Source organism: Vidua chalybeata, chromosome 17 (genome assembly GCF_026979565.1).
Source record: "Vidua chalybeata isolate OUT-0048 chromosome 17, bVidCha1 merged haplotype, whole genome shotgun sequence".
Classification (NCBI taxonomy): Eukaryota; Metazoa; Chordata; class Aves; order Passeriformes; family Viduidae; genus Vidua; species Vidua chalybeata.
The window spans coordinates 5,967,321-5,983,856 of NC_071546.1; the positions used below are offsets into that span (position 1 = coordinate 5,967,321).

A 16,536-nucleotide genomic window follows, 5' to 3' on the forward strand; every position below is an offset into this window, starting at 1 on the left:
TTAGCACTTAACAGCAGTGTCATCTTTCCAAAGATGACCTGCTATTAATTCAACACAAGAGTCACACCACTATATCTTTAAAATTTTGGTAACAGGCAGCCAAAGACAAAAATCGATCACAGCTATTTGCAGAAGCAGATGCTGCTGAAAGATGACACCGCACCGAACGCGTCCGTGCCAAAAAGCATTTAACTTCCTAATTTTATAGGGTTAGGCTAAAATATGAACATTTGACAGAAAGTGAGATCACAACTGTGGTACAGAAGAGCCTTTTATGAGAAGGTCACCCCGTGGTGACAAGAAAGGCTTCACTGGTGCATCTATTTTGGAATCTAAAGAGTTGCTTATGAGGATGAGCCATGAGAGCTCCCTGGAGCCATTAAAGGTCTATCATTTAGATATGCAGTCATCTTTTAGGAGCTGTATTAATTACACAAATGGAACACCACAGCTCTGCTGGGGCTGGTCCAACTGACTGCAGAATTGCAGGTTCAGAATGGCTGTGCAGAGCAGGGAGGGCTGCTCAGAGCTCAGCCTGCATTCTATGAAGAGAAGAAGCCCTCCATACAAAACTCACAACTGTTTGCTGGTTTTAAAGTCATGCTTAAAAAGTATAAAAACATCAGTACCATTGTGTCAGAGAACAGAAAAAGGTGTGAAACTAGTGGGTCCAAAGGTAGAGAATGCTCTAAGTTGTGCACAAGAAATATCCCTGTAAATTTCTGTGTTGTCCTTCAGCACTGGAAAGCAATGTCCAACTGCACATGGCAGTGTGCAGGCTGGGACAGTCCCTCTCCAAGCACAAACAGCCCAAAGACAACTGAGAGGTACAGGCAGGGCTCTGCAAGAAGCCAGCACTTGGATCCTCTCCTCTGCCAGGCTACAGCAAGGGCCACTTGTAAGGAAAAAACTGAACAACAGTCCACTCCTTTCCAAAAACTGTCACCTGTCTGAGTAGCTGAGGGAATGGAACAGGTCAGTCTTAGGGGCTGACTGCAGCATACAAAACACCTCACATGAAGCAAAAGATGACAAAGCAGGTGTGGAGAGCCTCCAAGTCATTTGCATTTCCATATGATGCTGCAGAGAAAGCAGAATGATAAAGAAGAAACAGCCCAGTCAGTCAAACCAGCAAGAGATTTACTTTTCATACCCATCAGTAAAGAATATCCATGACACCTGATCACTTGCTATCATCTCGCCCCAGAAATCAAGACTCATTTCGTTGATTTTGCCAAATTAGCTCTCACAATTGAACATTTTCAGAAGCTTACAAGCTTCAAAAGATGCTTTCAAAAAGAAAGGGAGATTTACAGAGACCTTCTGTCTATGTGAACAAGCTTGCTGAAATGAAAATTTCTCCTTTTCTCTGAAATTAATCTTCTCTACTCAAACTTGACATCAGAAGAATCCTTGTTTTATTATTCTTTCCTCTTGAAAGGGATTGCTAAGGTCTACCTGGGGTGAATATTCTGGAGTTACAAGGCTTGTCATGAGAGGGAGAGCAAGATAACCTCAGGAACACATTTTGTGTGCACTTTACTCAAGGCAGTTTACACAGTTAATAATCAAATACCTGTTCTTGAAGTCACAATGATCAGATTTCCTCCCTATACCACAAAAATTGGAGCTGGAGTTATGGCTGGGCATAGTCAGGAGAGAATGCTACAAATTAATTTACAATGAAGCTGACATAAATCAGCAACAATGATCAATTACTACATTAGTGATTTCCAACTAAAACATGATCCTTGGTATATGTATGTGCATTTGACAAAAATTCAGAGGCTGCAACCTCTACTAAGCCTTAGTCCTTACTAGTCTCAGTAAGCTGCTACTTTATATTCAATTATGTAACTTTAAGACTGAAAATACTTACTTAGGATGCACAAAAAAGTGCCTGATGGCCATGTGTAAGCAACACTTTATTAATATTAAATTTCAAATGGAACTGCAGTTTTCTTTGCTTTGGGCTATTTTTTTAGAGATCACAGATGAACTTCAGCAGCTGGACAGCATAATTTGTACAGTCTGAAGAGGACTGAGTCATTTTAAGCATCAGAGCAGAGAGATGTCAAATTACTGAACCTTAGCAAAAATTGCTTCATCGTTAATAAGTTCATCCCATGGCAAGAGGAGCTGAAATTTCCTTGCATTAAAAGCAGAACATGTGACACTTTTTATCTCTTTATGAGGACAAGTCTCCCCATAATTATGGCCTAACTCAAATTAAATCAAACCAAAACACTCCCAACAGGTTCTGCTATTAATAAGAAACTCCTAAATGGACATAAAAATCAACCTAAATCTCTTAATGAATAAGGTGTGAAAGACTTCTAAGGAGAAGAGCACCAACACTTACCCAAAGCTGTAACATCTATAGTGAGAACCCTTCCAAAAATAGGGGAGGAAATCCTCACAGTAATTTAAGGTGCTTAAGGTCAGGTTACCTCCTTTTATATCTCCTCTGCTTTAAATCTCAGACATGATTATAAATATAGAGCAGCTTTCTTCCTCCATCACAGATTTTCAGTGGCCACCTCACGTCTTTCACCTCATTAGCTTGAATTGCTAATTTGGTCCAGCAGCCACGGCACGTGACAGGCAGCGAGATGTGAAGGTGCATCCAGAAAGAAGTGAACATTTCCTATTCTGCATCCTCTGGGCTCAGCTCCTCATAAATCTTAGTGAGAAACAACCTCATCAGCAGGGATGTAGTCTTCACATCCAGCACCTGTGGGTAACAGCTCAGGCTCCCCAGATGGCACAGAACCAAGTAAGCACTTCCTAACTCCCTTTCTATTCATAAGCCAGAAACTCATTTGCTTATCTAGAGAGAACAGAAAACAACATTGCAATGAACAATTTTTCCCACTGAAGCTTGAAAATCTGCTGGTAGAAACAAATTTGGTTTTGAACTTCTGCAATGAAGGAATTTAAGAGTTGACACTTTTCCTTATTCTTATGCTTAGGAGTAAGGCTTTCTCCAGGATTTATTTTGATCCAGCAGGGAGTGAGTTTATTCTTAGAAGAGACAGGTAGGCTCCAGTTTGCCTGGATGTGCAAATGCACAAATGTGCATGGGACAGAGATGTACTTGCTAAGTAATTTACTACTATTCTGTCTCTTGGCTGAGTCTCCTGAAGCACACTGCTTCCTGCACAGTGCTCAGGGCCCTGTTAATCACATCTCCCATCTTCTCCAAGAAAAATGCTTCTGTCCAGAAAAAAAAAAAAATCCCTACTTTCTATCCCCCACCCTACTAGATACAGGAGTATTCAATAATAAACTGTTAAAACCAGCAAAAATAGCTCTGTTGAACACATACATCCTTTCTCCAATTTTAGTATCTGTGACAAGATAAACAGATAATTAACTTTGTCTTAGCAATGAAGCTTTGTCAAATGTGCAGGACAACCAAAGGTAGACAAGCATCCCCTCGGATCCTGGGTTAACTTCCCTTCATTCTCCAGCCTGCACAGAGCCAGTATTTCAATTGCTAGGGCCAGTGTTTAAAAAGAAAAACAAAACACACAACAAAAACATCACAACAAAATGACAGCACACACAACACCTCCCATCCCTCAGAAATGCTGTCTGCATGTTCATGCAGCTTAATACTCTTAAGCAAATTTTGCTGGCCACTGCTTATGTCAAGCTTGCCAGCAAGGCTGCTATTAAAAGTCAGAAGGTAACAGGAACATTTCTCTGTGCAGATTTGTATTCTCCACACCCCAAGAGTGGCAGTAGGATGATTCTTACAGTTCGAGAACAATTTAATCAATGTAGGAGTTTGTATAAGCAGCATGTTATTTAAATGCATTATAATGCTGGGAGTGTTTTATGGTTCAATTATGACTAAATGGATCAATTTGCTTTAAACACAGAACTGCACCACTGGACATTAATAACACTAAGTAGTGGGAAGCTGCTGCAAAGAGGTATTGCTGTCCACGGAGAAAACCAGAGGCAAACTAAGAACCTTTGGCCAGTATCTTTGACGCACACATGATGTAAATCCTGACAAGTCGTGGAGTTATTCTCCATGGTAGCTGCACGAGCAATTTGGATAACGTGCCACTGCACTTTTCTGCACAACTAATGACATTATCATCTATGGCTACCTCAGCTATACACCAGTAATACTTTAGTCAATTACAATATTAATGCAATCACATAATCCTTCTGCCACCCATTCTCATTCTGCTGCTCACATTGCAGGTTTTACAGTCATTGCTTTATGTGAAAAATCTCAGGTTAATTCATGGGGAAAAAACGTTTCCTGAGTCTTGGCAGAAACATTTCCCTGGCTTAGGTTTAAGTGTCACCCACTGGATGTCTCACACAGCCACCACGATGACAAGTTTGCTCTGAATCATTTGTCAAATAGGAAATTGCCAAGTTTGCATCTTAGCTCATTTAATTTGCTAATGAAGCCCAATTCCCCCTCAAAAGGGGAAATACTTTTTTTAAATGACACAACCATGCTTAGCAGTGTGGGCATGGTAAAAGCAAAACAAAACCCAAGCCACCTCAAACTGTGTAAGAATGAAGCCTGGATTTTTTTTTTTTTTTTTTTTTCTGAGCATTTACAAACTCTAAAGAATTTTTACCAGCACATTACATTATCAAGGTAGAGACAACAGTGTTATTAAAGCTTCTGGTCTACCTCTGCAGCAGATACTGTACTGAATGTGTGCCACATGAACAAAACCCCCACACCACAACAAACCCTGTCTCCAGATTCCTCATTCATCTCAACCCAAACACCAGACAGCCCAACTCACACTACTGCTGGCAGTTCTGCATTCTCCAATATAATTCACCAATTATTTCATGCTTAAACAAGCAAGATGTACTTTAACAGAGAAAATAGGGCAGACTGTAGTACTAGACAAACTAGATCCAATTTCACTTGGATCTGATCGTATTGCAGTGTTCAAGGAAGTCAGCATTATTATAAAATTACGTTCCACTCTTTAAATCAAAGGGACAAATTCATGCCAAGATTCCAGTATCTAAACAAGTACAGCAAGTAAAGCAGAAAAAGGAAGAGTAAAAGCATAAAGAGTAAAAAATGCTTCAGTGTTTACTAGCACTATATATTCTCTCATAGAAAAATTTAAAAAGGACATTTCCAGACATATTAACAGCTCAAAAGTTATTCCAGCTCTCAAGCACAATGGAAATGTCTGCTATTAGAAATCATTGCTCATCTATAGTTCTCCAGTTTTCCTGGAATAGTTTAACTGCAATCCATAAGAAATCTTTCAGCAATCGATTTAGAAGTAAAATGTGTTGCAGCACAATTTAGGATCTGCAGTCTCAGGCAATCACTTGAGTGCTTTCAGAATGTGTAACTGAATGGCACAGTGACATTTTAAATCATGCCTGACTATTTATATTGAGTGCCCAGAATAAAGCCAAGCAAATGAAAGAATTTAAGCAAACACAATTACAGCTCAATTGACTGCAAAACAAAACTTCCCCTACAATGTAAAATACTGGAATTTAATATTCCTATGAGCTAAGAAGTCACAGACTGATTTATGCAAGAACCACTTTCAAGTCTACTGAAAGTTGTTTGCACTTTCAAGGCTATTGGAAGTTGTTTGTTAGAGATTTCTAAGACAATCCTATCTACAAAACACTGAAATACAACACTTTACACACTTTTTACATTAAAAAGAAATACAACCAAACAAAAAAACTAGTTAAGACACAGATTTATTTTTTTTAATTAGAAAGAAGGGCTAGAACACAACTTCAGAAACCTGCAGGACACCCAGGGAAGCTATAATGCCATGTAAAAAAAACAAACCAGAAGATTTTTATTGACTTAAAAATAGGTTCTATTGTGAGTCATAAGACAAACTGCCAAAAAAAATATAGGTGTCTTTAAAAATATGATTCAATGAAGCTCCTTAAAGTCAGTTGTTCTCAAACAGCATTATTATATTTATATGCAAGATTACAAAAAAGCACTTTCTCCAGAGGGTTCTGCAGCAGGCTGATGAGCTTTAGGGCTAAATGCATTTAACTGAATGTTATGAATATGTAAATGACAAGCTGAAAAATGGAGCTGCAGGGAATTCTCACAAAGGGCAAGCTGCTCAGAGACACTGCCTTGCAACCCCAAAACAAACTGAGAACTGCTCCGTGCAGCAGCCAGCATTTCAGAGTTACACCACCAATGGAGGAGAAAAGGGTGTTAAGATAAGGTTATCATTCTCATTAACATCAGATTTGCTGGAATGAAGCTACAAGCAGGCAAAATGCAGAATAACCTGCAGCAGAGAAGGCTCACTAGGCATCACTGTGTGAAGCACGGGCATGGAAGTGGTCCCTGTGCCAGCCACCACCTCCAGGACCTCCAAACGCCTCCAGAGCTGCTGCAGCACCTCTGCCACACACCTGGCTGTGAACACCCTGCAAGCAGCAGCTGAGGAGCAGGGAGTTTACAAGGAGCCTGAAGTCTAAGGAGGGTTTAAAATAAAACCTCCACTTTCCAGTCACGGAGCTCTGGAGGTGTCAGAGCTTGTTGTGGAGCTCCCTCTTGAGGGTAGAGGCTGCCCTGTGGAAAAGGCATCGCTGCATCACTGCTCAAAACCTGAGCATGTCCTTGCTAAAGAGATACTATCAAAGGCATCCCCTCGAGCCTCTGAACAGCACACACAGCACTAGGTGCTTTTGAGTTACAAGCACTGCAGCATTAAAAAGATACCGAGAAGATAAGCACATGTCAAACACTGAAGATAAAACTCTAGAGGTGCTTCACTTACACAGTGCTGGCAGTGCAGGAGCACCAGACAGCAAAACCTCTGATACTGTGAGCCATGAAATGGAACAATACACGCTGATGATGAGAAACTATCAGTGCTGTCTGTTAGTAAAGAAACTGCAGCTTCACCAGGTTTATTTAGTACTGCTGAAATGTCCCTTTCTTTGGATGAGATTTTTGCTGCTCTAAGCCTCCATCCATCTCCTTGCTAGACCAACCTTGTTCCACCACACCACTGTCTTTGCTGCCCCAAGCTGCTACATGGACTGACACCTCTGGCTTTTAATGTGCTGAATCATGTTTATCAAAATTTGGAAAAATCTTTAAAGGGATTCTGCTGAAATCTCCCTCTCAAACCCAACATTGTTTCACCAACTTCAAAGGGCCCTGACAGAAAAGAAGCTTTCAGCACAGAAATTCCTGAGGAAAGGATTTTTCCAAACTCCTGTGAAGAACAGCTAAAGGCTCAATATCAGATGGCCAAGGAAGTCTTTGGAAGCAGTGCCAGAGCCAAAAGAACAAGCCTTGCATGTGATGATCATACTTGAGTACAGCTAAGCCCTCAGTCAGCACTTTCTCCAGTCCTTGAGCAAACAAGCATCCAGGCTGGCCAGTTGAGTCATCCCTGACTACCTCTGCCTCAGGATGGGAGGTTAACAAACCAGTGGGAATGGATTTCTATGAGAATCCATAATTCAGAAAAGATTCCTTTTCTTGTAGTCATGCTTTTCTGAGAAGGCTCTCCCTGCCATTTCTTTAATCAAAGAATCATTTTTAACCCTTTTCCAGCTCAAGCTGTAAGGTCTTCCACAGACTATCAAGTCACATAATTTTAAATCTTACATCCTCTGACAAGGCTTGTGGCTTTAGTAAGCTCTCCTGTTTTAGGGCAGCGTGGATTTCAACTCGAGTGTCTGAAACAGCAGCACAGCTCACTGGGCTGTCCTCAGTGACTGCAGGAACACTAAAGCAGCACACCACTCCAGAGAGATGCCAACCCCTCCCACTGTGTGTCCTGCCATGATGATATTTGTCATTTCATAAATCTGTCTCTTCATTGAACGCAACACTCCTAAAACACACTTAACTGCTTTCAGAGGCCAGGTTACAGCCACATCATCATCTAAAGCAACACACATTTTGTGATTAACCCCTTGTTAGAGTCCCCCTGTACATTCTGTGAAAAATACAAAACCAGCAATATAGAACTGACAAAAAAAAAACCCCAAATTACTAGCTAGAATCAGATCTTACTTGATTATACAAAAGCTTGTGGAAATTGTGCACTTCAGCATACAAAGCATGGCTTGAAACTTGGACCTAGAAAGGCTTCTTCAGAGGGCACTGGCCTAAGTGTTTTGGCTGCCTACAACCAAAAGACACAATAATCTACCAAAAATATCAAAGCAGGTTGAGAATACATATCACAGCCCACATGAAGCTTTAAATAATATTCTAGAAGTCAGAGATGTTTCCTTACTTTTCATGGTGCCCTCCTCCTCTTCCTCCTCGGTGTTGATGACCATTGTGCCCAGCTGGGACTCCAGGGTGCCATCGTGTTCTATCATGGTGTTGGCTCCATCACTCATGGTGCTCACAGCTCTGATTGTGCCAGTTTCATCTCCACTCGCCCTCACCATGGTACCCGAATCCGTCTCATCCTCCTCCTGTTCAAACATGCCACAAACAGAGATTTTACAGATGGTGGTGAAGTGCCATGAAGAATGATTGTATTTAAGGACACTGGCAAGTCACAGTAATTCAGAGGTTTTTACAGACACACACGGAAACAATGTTTGGTTTGTGCACTTTGTTCTCTCCCTGTCATCTCCAAACAGGTAATGAAAAGTAATGAACACTTTTCTGCCAACATGGTAAGTAAGAGAACAGATAAATAATCAGCAGAAACTTCTCAGTGCAAGTTGTATCTCATTTCTGAGCTGGTGAAGTGTCTGTAAGAGTAGATCAGAACACTCAATCAAATCATTAGTGTTTCTATTCATGCAGGCAGCTCTGAGAGCTGACCCTAACCCACTGTCTCCAGTGGTACAGCTCACTGAGGGGTCACCAGTTACTTGACAGCACCAGGCCTAAGTCTGGAGAGTATGTGGCAGACACACAGAAAGAAAAGCCCCTCATCCTGTTCTTTTTCTATTTCTAACATTTAGGTAGTTTTACTCATTATAAAGTTCAGGAGCACTGAAAAAAAAATTAACTACATTTGCAAAACTTTAAAAAGGATTCGAACATATTATCAAAATTCAGTAACTTTTTTCAATGAAAATTACTTTTTATCTTTCCATTTGCTTAAAGGGACTAATAACAAAAGTTGGAATTACTGCTGCCAAGGCTAAGGAGACTGATTCTGTAGGAAAACACAACCTCTTCAAAGCAATTCTGGCAGAACAACTTCCTGGCAGAGTTATGTTAGCCAAAGGTGGCAGTTTCATCAGGTGGTCTGTGCTTCACTAAGTGTGTATTGTGACTAGGACTTCATGAAGAACTGGGTCAAGATTTTCACAATCCATTTGGTTTCTTCAAAATGTGGACCAGCTATGCAACTGCATGAACAGAATTCCCTTTCCAGGCTTACAGCAGAGTTTCTAGGCATCTCACCTTAGATGAGATGCTCATGTTTTGTTCTCAGGATGAAGTTCACAGTCTTTATGTGACCATGGCCTTACTGATCTGTGTTAGTGTTAGAAGGAAAACACACAGGTGTTGCACATCAAGTTGTAATACTCCATCTCAATGTCATGGGAAGAGAGAAGTCACCTCTCCACATTCTGGTGCTCCCAGCATTTTACCTGCTGTGTCAAGAGCATCTATAAAATTTACTTCCCAACCTCAAAACCAATAGCAAGAGAGGAGAAAACTACACAAGACGTTAATAGAGGAGAATTAATTTTGTGTGGAGTTGAGTGGGTGAGAGGAAGTAATAAATTTGTTAGCTACACATCATTTAACAAAGGACTACATCAGAAGTTTTCACATCACTTGGGAGGTGTTTGGGAAGCTTTTCTGCTAGCAGACATGGAGTAGAGAAGCTTCAGGAAAACACACACACCAACAGAGAGGACTCAACTCCACCACACAGACACCACCTCTCAGCACTGTGACCCCAGATCAGTCAGAAATGAAGAAGGGACAGCAAAGACAAAACTCAGGGTAGGGACAGTACTCTTAGAATTGACATCATGGCAGCGTGACCAATAAAGTAACTTCCACACTGAATAAATACCCAGTCCTAGACTGCAAAACCAGATGCACAATGTGTTCAGCACAGATACCGTGGACCATGCTGCTCAAGTGTCACCCCTGAGCAGGGCTGGCATACAATGCCTTGTGTTGCCCATTTCATTTACTCAGGCTGAAGCAGGCAGAGGCTCAAAAGCCAGCTTTCAACATGCTTCCCAAATTGACATGCTGTAACCACTGAAACACAGAGCCAAACTGAAATTCACAGCAAGCCCTGAACACTTCCCATGCCCTCACCTCAGGCTTCTGTCGGTTGCTCTTGTGTAGAAGAAAGTTTCTATAAGGGATGTTCTGAAGCACAATAGTAAAACAACACAACAGACTTATATCACAGTGCATCAGAGATGATATTATTATTCTATACAAGGAGAGCAGTCTAAGACCTGAATCTACAATGAAAACATTCTCACTACTGCATAAATAATATAATCCAGCTGGAAAAATGAACCAAGTCTTCTGCATACAGCACTTTGTAGCCCAGCTAAAGCTACACTATAAGGTGAACAGTGCCCCACACATGCTGCCTATCCCACTCAAACACAGCTTGAGTAGGGACCAAGCATCAGGTTACACAGTCATAGAGTAGAAAACTCCAGCACTAAGTCAAATCCACTGGCAATTGGACAAAATATTGCAAAAACAAAACCTGAAGCAGTTAATTCTTATGAAATGAGCAAGAGTTTGGACTTTGCACACTGCTGCTATTAAATACTCACTGAATTTTCTTCATCCTCTTGATCGAGTTCACGCTGTTGTGCCTCTTGGCGTTTCAGCTTGATGTCCATTGCTTCATTAATCAGGTCCCGCAGAATTGATACTCCTTTGGCACTTTTAACAAATGGATGCTGAGAAATATTTTAAAAACAAATAAGCACTGCATCCAAAGCAGGACAGAACAGTAAAACACTGTTACTATGGCCTACTTCAAATCAAATTAAGGTTTAACTTGAAACATTACTAAAATAAAGATCCAGTTCTTCTGTTTGGCACAGGAGGGAGACCTTCCACCCTCCAAACAAGACCAAGCTCCAAGGGCTCAAATGATATGAGACCTTGGGCTCATTCACCACCCACAGCTCTACTTACTTCTTTCCTTAGCTTAGCTGTCAAGAACCAATTACACAGACCATTACCATGCCTGGAACATTCTGAGCAACCACTTTCACTTAGCCTGCCCTGTTTTGTGTTTTAAGAGACAGTTTCTTGGCAGTGTTGGTGGGAATTTAAAAGAAAAACAGCAAATCCAAACCAAACAAAACCAGCAAACCAACAACAAACTCTGAAAGTCAAAACAACAGAAAAAACACAGAGAAGACAAAGGAAGTTGAAGTCAGACTGGTTCTCAGAGAAGAACTGAGAAGTTGAAGTTGAGTGTGAGCTTTTTAAAATGAGTTACTAAAAAGTAAAATCTGTAGTGAGCAGGAGCAGCAAGAAACGAAACCAACATCTCAAGAGTCACAAAGCACAGCCTACCCTGGGCAAGCCTCCCCCAGAGCTTATGTTCTCCCAAGAAAAGGCAGACCTGCAGCAGCTGTGTTGCAGTGGCTCTCTGCTCCGGGCTCTTCACAAGACACTGCTTCACAAAGTCTGTAAAATTGTCCGACCACAGCTCCGGTTTCCGGAATGTTGGAGGTGGATTGGTAGGAATCATGAAAATTGCCTGAAAGCAGAAGAATATTTCAGATTTCCACAACCAACAATTCAACATAAACACACCTAAACACATGCTGGTACTAAAGAACAGTGGACTTTTCAAGGTGCTGCCTCTGAGGAGTTTGTGCCAATATTACACACAAATCTGCTCACAGGGATCACGTAGCAGGAAAACAGCCTTTTCTCACTAGGTGCTCACACCTGGCTGAGCCATTATGTGCCCCAAAAGTGTGACTCTGACATTTTTCAGTCTCTAAAATTTGTGCTTACATTTAAAAAAAAAATCCAAAAAATTATTTGGATAATCCAGCTGAAAATATCCTTCATGTCCAACACAGAGCACCAGCTATGTCTTAACAGAAGAGGACTGTGATTTTTTTTTATTCCCATGCAGACTCTTCTTGACAAAGACTTGTTTTTCATTTAATCAACAGTACAAAGAACTGACAGAAAACAACTTGTTCTATACATTAAAAGCAAGATTGCATGCTGATATAGGATTCAGCCAGCTATGATATCAAACCTTTTCCAAACAGCAATACATTTAAGGCCACAGTCCTTACCCTCATGGGATGAATATCTGCATATGGTGGCTTTCCTTCAGCCATTTCTATTGCAGTGATTCCCAGGGACCAGATGTCTGCCACACAATTATACCCAATTTCCTGAATCACTTCTGGAGCCATCCAAAATGGGGTCCCTATGACTGTGTTCCGCTTTGCCATGGTGTCCTGAGGAGAAAAGGATGAAGATCCAGACAATGGCAACTGTATTAGCCACAAACAGTCATTAATGATTATTAATGACTGACATTACTTAGTTGTAAGAGCTTCCACAGAGGAAGATCTGCTCTAATCTGCTGCTGGTTTAGCATCTCATGTTGATGCAAAGTGCTAAAAACCAGCCATGAGCAATTTGTCCAGCTCCACAATCCCATCACACACATAGATTTAAAAGATAAACTGAAACGTACACAGCCACCCTGGTTTTACTTACTGTAAGTTGTCCTGCCACTCCAAAATCAGCAAGTTTAGCATGTCCCTCTGTATTTAGCAATATATTTCCAGCTTTGATGTCCCTGTGTATTTTCCTCATAAAATGCAGGTACTCGAGTCCTTTCAGAGTCGATTGCACTATTGTAGCAATTTCCTCCTCTGTGAGCTGAAGAAGGGAAGAGTTACTGCCAACATACCAGTGGCTGAGACACAGCACTATCGTGATTTGGTCTGCATTTCACTGAGATTCACTAATTGCCCCTAAATTGCCTTCACTAAAGGTTGCCATACCAATGGGGAATTAGTTAGTGACTTACAGCGTTATGTAGCAGAATTAGATCACAACCAGCATACATAAACACACTACCACGTTTCATATGCCATAACCTTTTCTCAGCTAGCAATTCTTATCCTGAAATAACCAAAGTAAGGCAAAGTAGGGTCTTACTTGGAATCAATCTGGGTTTTTAGGAAAGCAAACACACCAAAACCTGCTCCACCAATTAAATTGTCCAGAAAACCAAAACTCAAACAGTTTTCTCGTTTTCAGAGTAACAAAGGACCTGCATCTCAAATTATGGCCAACGGTTGTGTCAGGCACTGAACACTGAGAATTATGCCCTAACTACTCAGCTTCCTTGAGCTGCTGGACACCCATATTCCCACCCCTGCACTCAAAGGAGAAAGGACGTACAGTTTTATTTCGTAACCGAATAATGTCAGACACAGATCCAGCACCACAGTATTCCATGACTATCCACAGGTCTGTGTTCTTAAAATAGCTGCCGTAGTATTTCACCACATGAGGACTAGGAAAAAAGAAGGATAAAACAAAGGGTCAAACACCAGTAGCCAGCATCACTGAATAAGCACAATACACTGCAGAGACCCTAAGTACCTTTTAGAAACTCAGTGCTGAAGTGCCACTGAGAAACCCAGATGAGAAGTATTCTAGAACACCCTGAATTCTGCACAGGGCTCCCCAGTCCTGCCAAGCCTGTTCCCACAGCAGGGCTGATATGACCTGCCAGTAAGTCACTCCAGGGAGCTAAACTGTCCAACAAATCCCACGGGAACAAGGAGCGATCAGCCCTCAGTCTGGTTCAGCTCCCTGAACCAGGTTACAGCAGGGTCAGTGCTGGGGCAGGACAAGAAATGGGAAACAGGCCACAGCAGCCCCTGGTAAAGGTACTACAGAACATTTGTAAAAAGCAGAAGCATTCAATAAAGCCCACAATTTGCTGGAAAATAGCTATCGTGCTCATTAAGACAAATGTTCCCCCACTACCACGAGAACCTACTTGTCTCTTCGATTTAGTCCAGGATATATTTTAGGCACAACCTAAGACTCTGTCTCAGTCAGCAATCTGGCTGCCCAAATAGCAAACAACCTAGTAAAGTACACTGCTCAGAAAAACCATGTGTCCTCTGGAAAAGGTAAAGCAGAAACTAACAGAAAGACTGTCCCTGATTTGCTGGGAATGGAGCTAAGGAATAAAAGCATGTTTAATCTATTCTCTGCTGAACATTTTCTAATGAAAAAGCTTTAAAACTAGTAAGTCAGTCACACTGCACAGTGTCCCTTAAGGCTTGCACAGAAAATGTGATGCTGCAGTGATTCACTCCCTCTGCCGTTCACATCTCTAAGGTCTCACTTCAGGCCTTACAATACTAATATTTAATTTAAGAGAAAGTAGTAATGCATTTCAAGTTACACAGTAAGATTTTTCAGGAACAATTTCTTTTCAAGGCACACTCTGCTGCCTGCCCCTAAGTCATCATTTAACTACAGTGAGAGTGGAATGCAATAGAGTAAGTGACTTGGACCACAGTTTTATACTGCTCGTATAATTTATTTTAAATGGCTTTCCACGCAGGAAGTCCTTCAAAGTAGTGTTTCCTAAGGCTAGATTCATAACACCAGAAGAAATTAGTGTATTTTAAACCTTCAGCCTTGGACTTTGAGAGGGTCTTCCCTACCCACAAGCTCTTCACTGGCTAAGTCACTGCAGCATCTCTTCCTATAAAAACACGCACAAAGGGGAACAACGACCATCAGCCCACAGAGCTGCCAGCAGGTTGTTCTGGGGGAGCTGAGATCAGCAGCCAGCTTGTGCTGCAGCAGAGCCTGCAGAGGCAGGACAGGACCAGGAAGGACAGTCCTGCCACACGAGCAGGTGACAGCACGGAGGTTGCGCACATGCAAGAGCAGTCATGCGTTAGCGGCTCTCATCCACGTGCCCTTCCAAAAAGAAACAAAAAACCTCCTTCTGACAGCTTCCTATGCCTTGCTGGGAAGCCACCAGCCCTGTGGGCACGGCAGCTCACAATCAAGTTCCCACTGCCCAAGAAGTGACGGTGCCCGGGCAGGAGGCAGCGACTGCTCACAGGGCTGGCTCTCGGCTGGCTGCAAGCGCAGGGTACTCCACTCAGCTCAGTGCTCTCTCCTGCTGCAAGCTCCACTTCTGCTGCCTTACCTGTGCACTACCCAAATGGCCAACTAAGGTCACTCAGTTGATACGAGGTAACTTGATTGTACAAGTCCAGCCTTTTAAAAAACATTTAAGGCAACGTCATGGCTCTTATTTGATTAAATGGTGGGTCATGGGTGATGCTTTTCCTTGCATCCTAATAAAGGGTTTTGCAGCACACACTTACCTGTCACACTGTTGCATTATGGATATTTCCTTGATGATTTCTTGCAAGTCAGATTCCACAGGAACTTGTTTAATTGCAACAACTTGACCCGTTTCTTTATGGATGGCTTTGAACACACTGCCATAAGAACTAGAAAACAAAACATTAAACAAATACTGAATACAGTATATTTTAAATATATAATACATAATATTTTAAAAATGCAAATGTTATGGTTTTGCTTTTTGTGAGTGTAATCATCAGGTAAAATATTAACTATCCTTTTATTAAAAATATTTTGCATTTAATATTAATAATCAGCCCACTAACTTCTAAACACTGTAATACAAATAAGTCAGCACACTGAGGCAGTGAGGGAAGGGCACACCACCATTACACTGACCATGGCTTTGGAATGGCCTTTCACACAAATTCAACAACTAACATTTCTTTTTTTCCAGCAGAGAGTACAAGCTGAGCATCAGTAAGAACTACAGCTCTGGTCAGAGAGGTTTGCTTGCTCCTGTCAGATACTACCACTCTTATTTCCAGCTTCTTTACTTACAGCAGCCAGGCAGATTTACAACTCAAGTCTTTTCAAACTGCTTAAGGCAGTGAACACAGCACTGCAGGAGTGTTCCCATGCTGCTCTGCCACACCAAAGGGCACAGCATCACCAGTTCACTTCCACCAGGCAGATCTCCCTCAAGAGGTACCAGGGATGAACTACAAAATCTCTCGAGTTCCCACAGAGCTCTACCAACTCCAGGCTGGGATTTTTCACGAACTTTTAAACTCCCTACTGCTGACCCATAACCTACTATTTGGATTAAGCTATTGCATTCTTGGGAAACAAATTCTTTATTCTGTTATTAACCAAACAATGCCACTATGTCAGTAACTACCTTTCAGAAACAGGACCATGACAAAAGTGAAACATCAGAGTCTACTGAACACACCTCCATTACACAGATGTGTTTTCCTAGAAAAATGTACACTGAGCCCACTGGAACACAACACATACCCTTCTCCAAGCTTCTCCAGGACATCAAATACTTCTTCAGGTTGTTTGGTTAAACTGTCTTCGTCTAACTTCTTCAGCTGCCTGTATGGGTAAGAAGAGAGAAATTATTACATTTAATTTTATGGCAGTTTGGGCTCTGCTGAAACAGAAGAATAAATAGCACCACTTAAACATACAAAAGGTTTGGC

General features: G+C 41.6%; 1 protein-coding gene across 2 annotated transcripts in view; it reads right to left on the bottom strand.

The window, feature by feature from the left end:
- The window catches only part of STK4 (serine/threonine kinase 4), a 45,752-nt gene that overhangs the window by 26,703 nt on the left and 2,513 nt on the right, over nucleotides 1–16,536 (bottom strand). For both annotated transcript variants that reach the window (XM_053958691.1, XM_053958692.1), the window contains exons 2-9: nucleotides 16,349–16,429; nucleotides 15,346–15,474; nucleotides 13,382–13,496; nucleotides 12,689–12,853; nucleotides 12,256–12,423; nucleotides 11,562–11,699; nucleotides 10,756–10,884; nucleotides 8,262–8,448 (exon numbers count right to left, since the gene is read on the bottom strand). In XM_053958691.1, coding sequence (XP_053814666.1) covers nucleotides 8,262–8,448; nucleotides 10,756–10,884; nucleotides 11,562–11,699; nucleotides 12,256–12,423; nucleotides 12,689–12,853; nucleotides 13,382–13,496; nucleotides 15,346–15,474; nucleotides 16,349–16,429 — 1,112 coding nt within the window. The remainder of the gene's footprint in view (nucleotides 1–8,261; nucleotides 8,449–10,755; nucleotides 10,885–11,561; nucleotides 11,700–12,255; nucleotides 12,424–12,688; nucleotides 12,854–13,381; nucleotides 13,497–15,345; nucleotides 15,475–16,348; nucleotides 16,430–16,536) is intronic.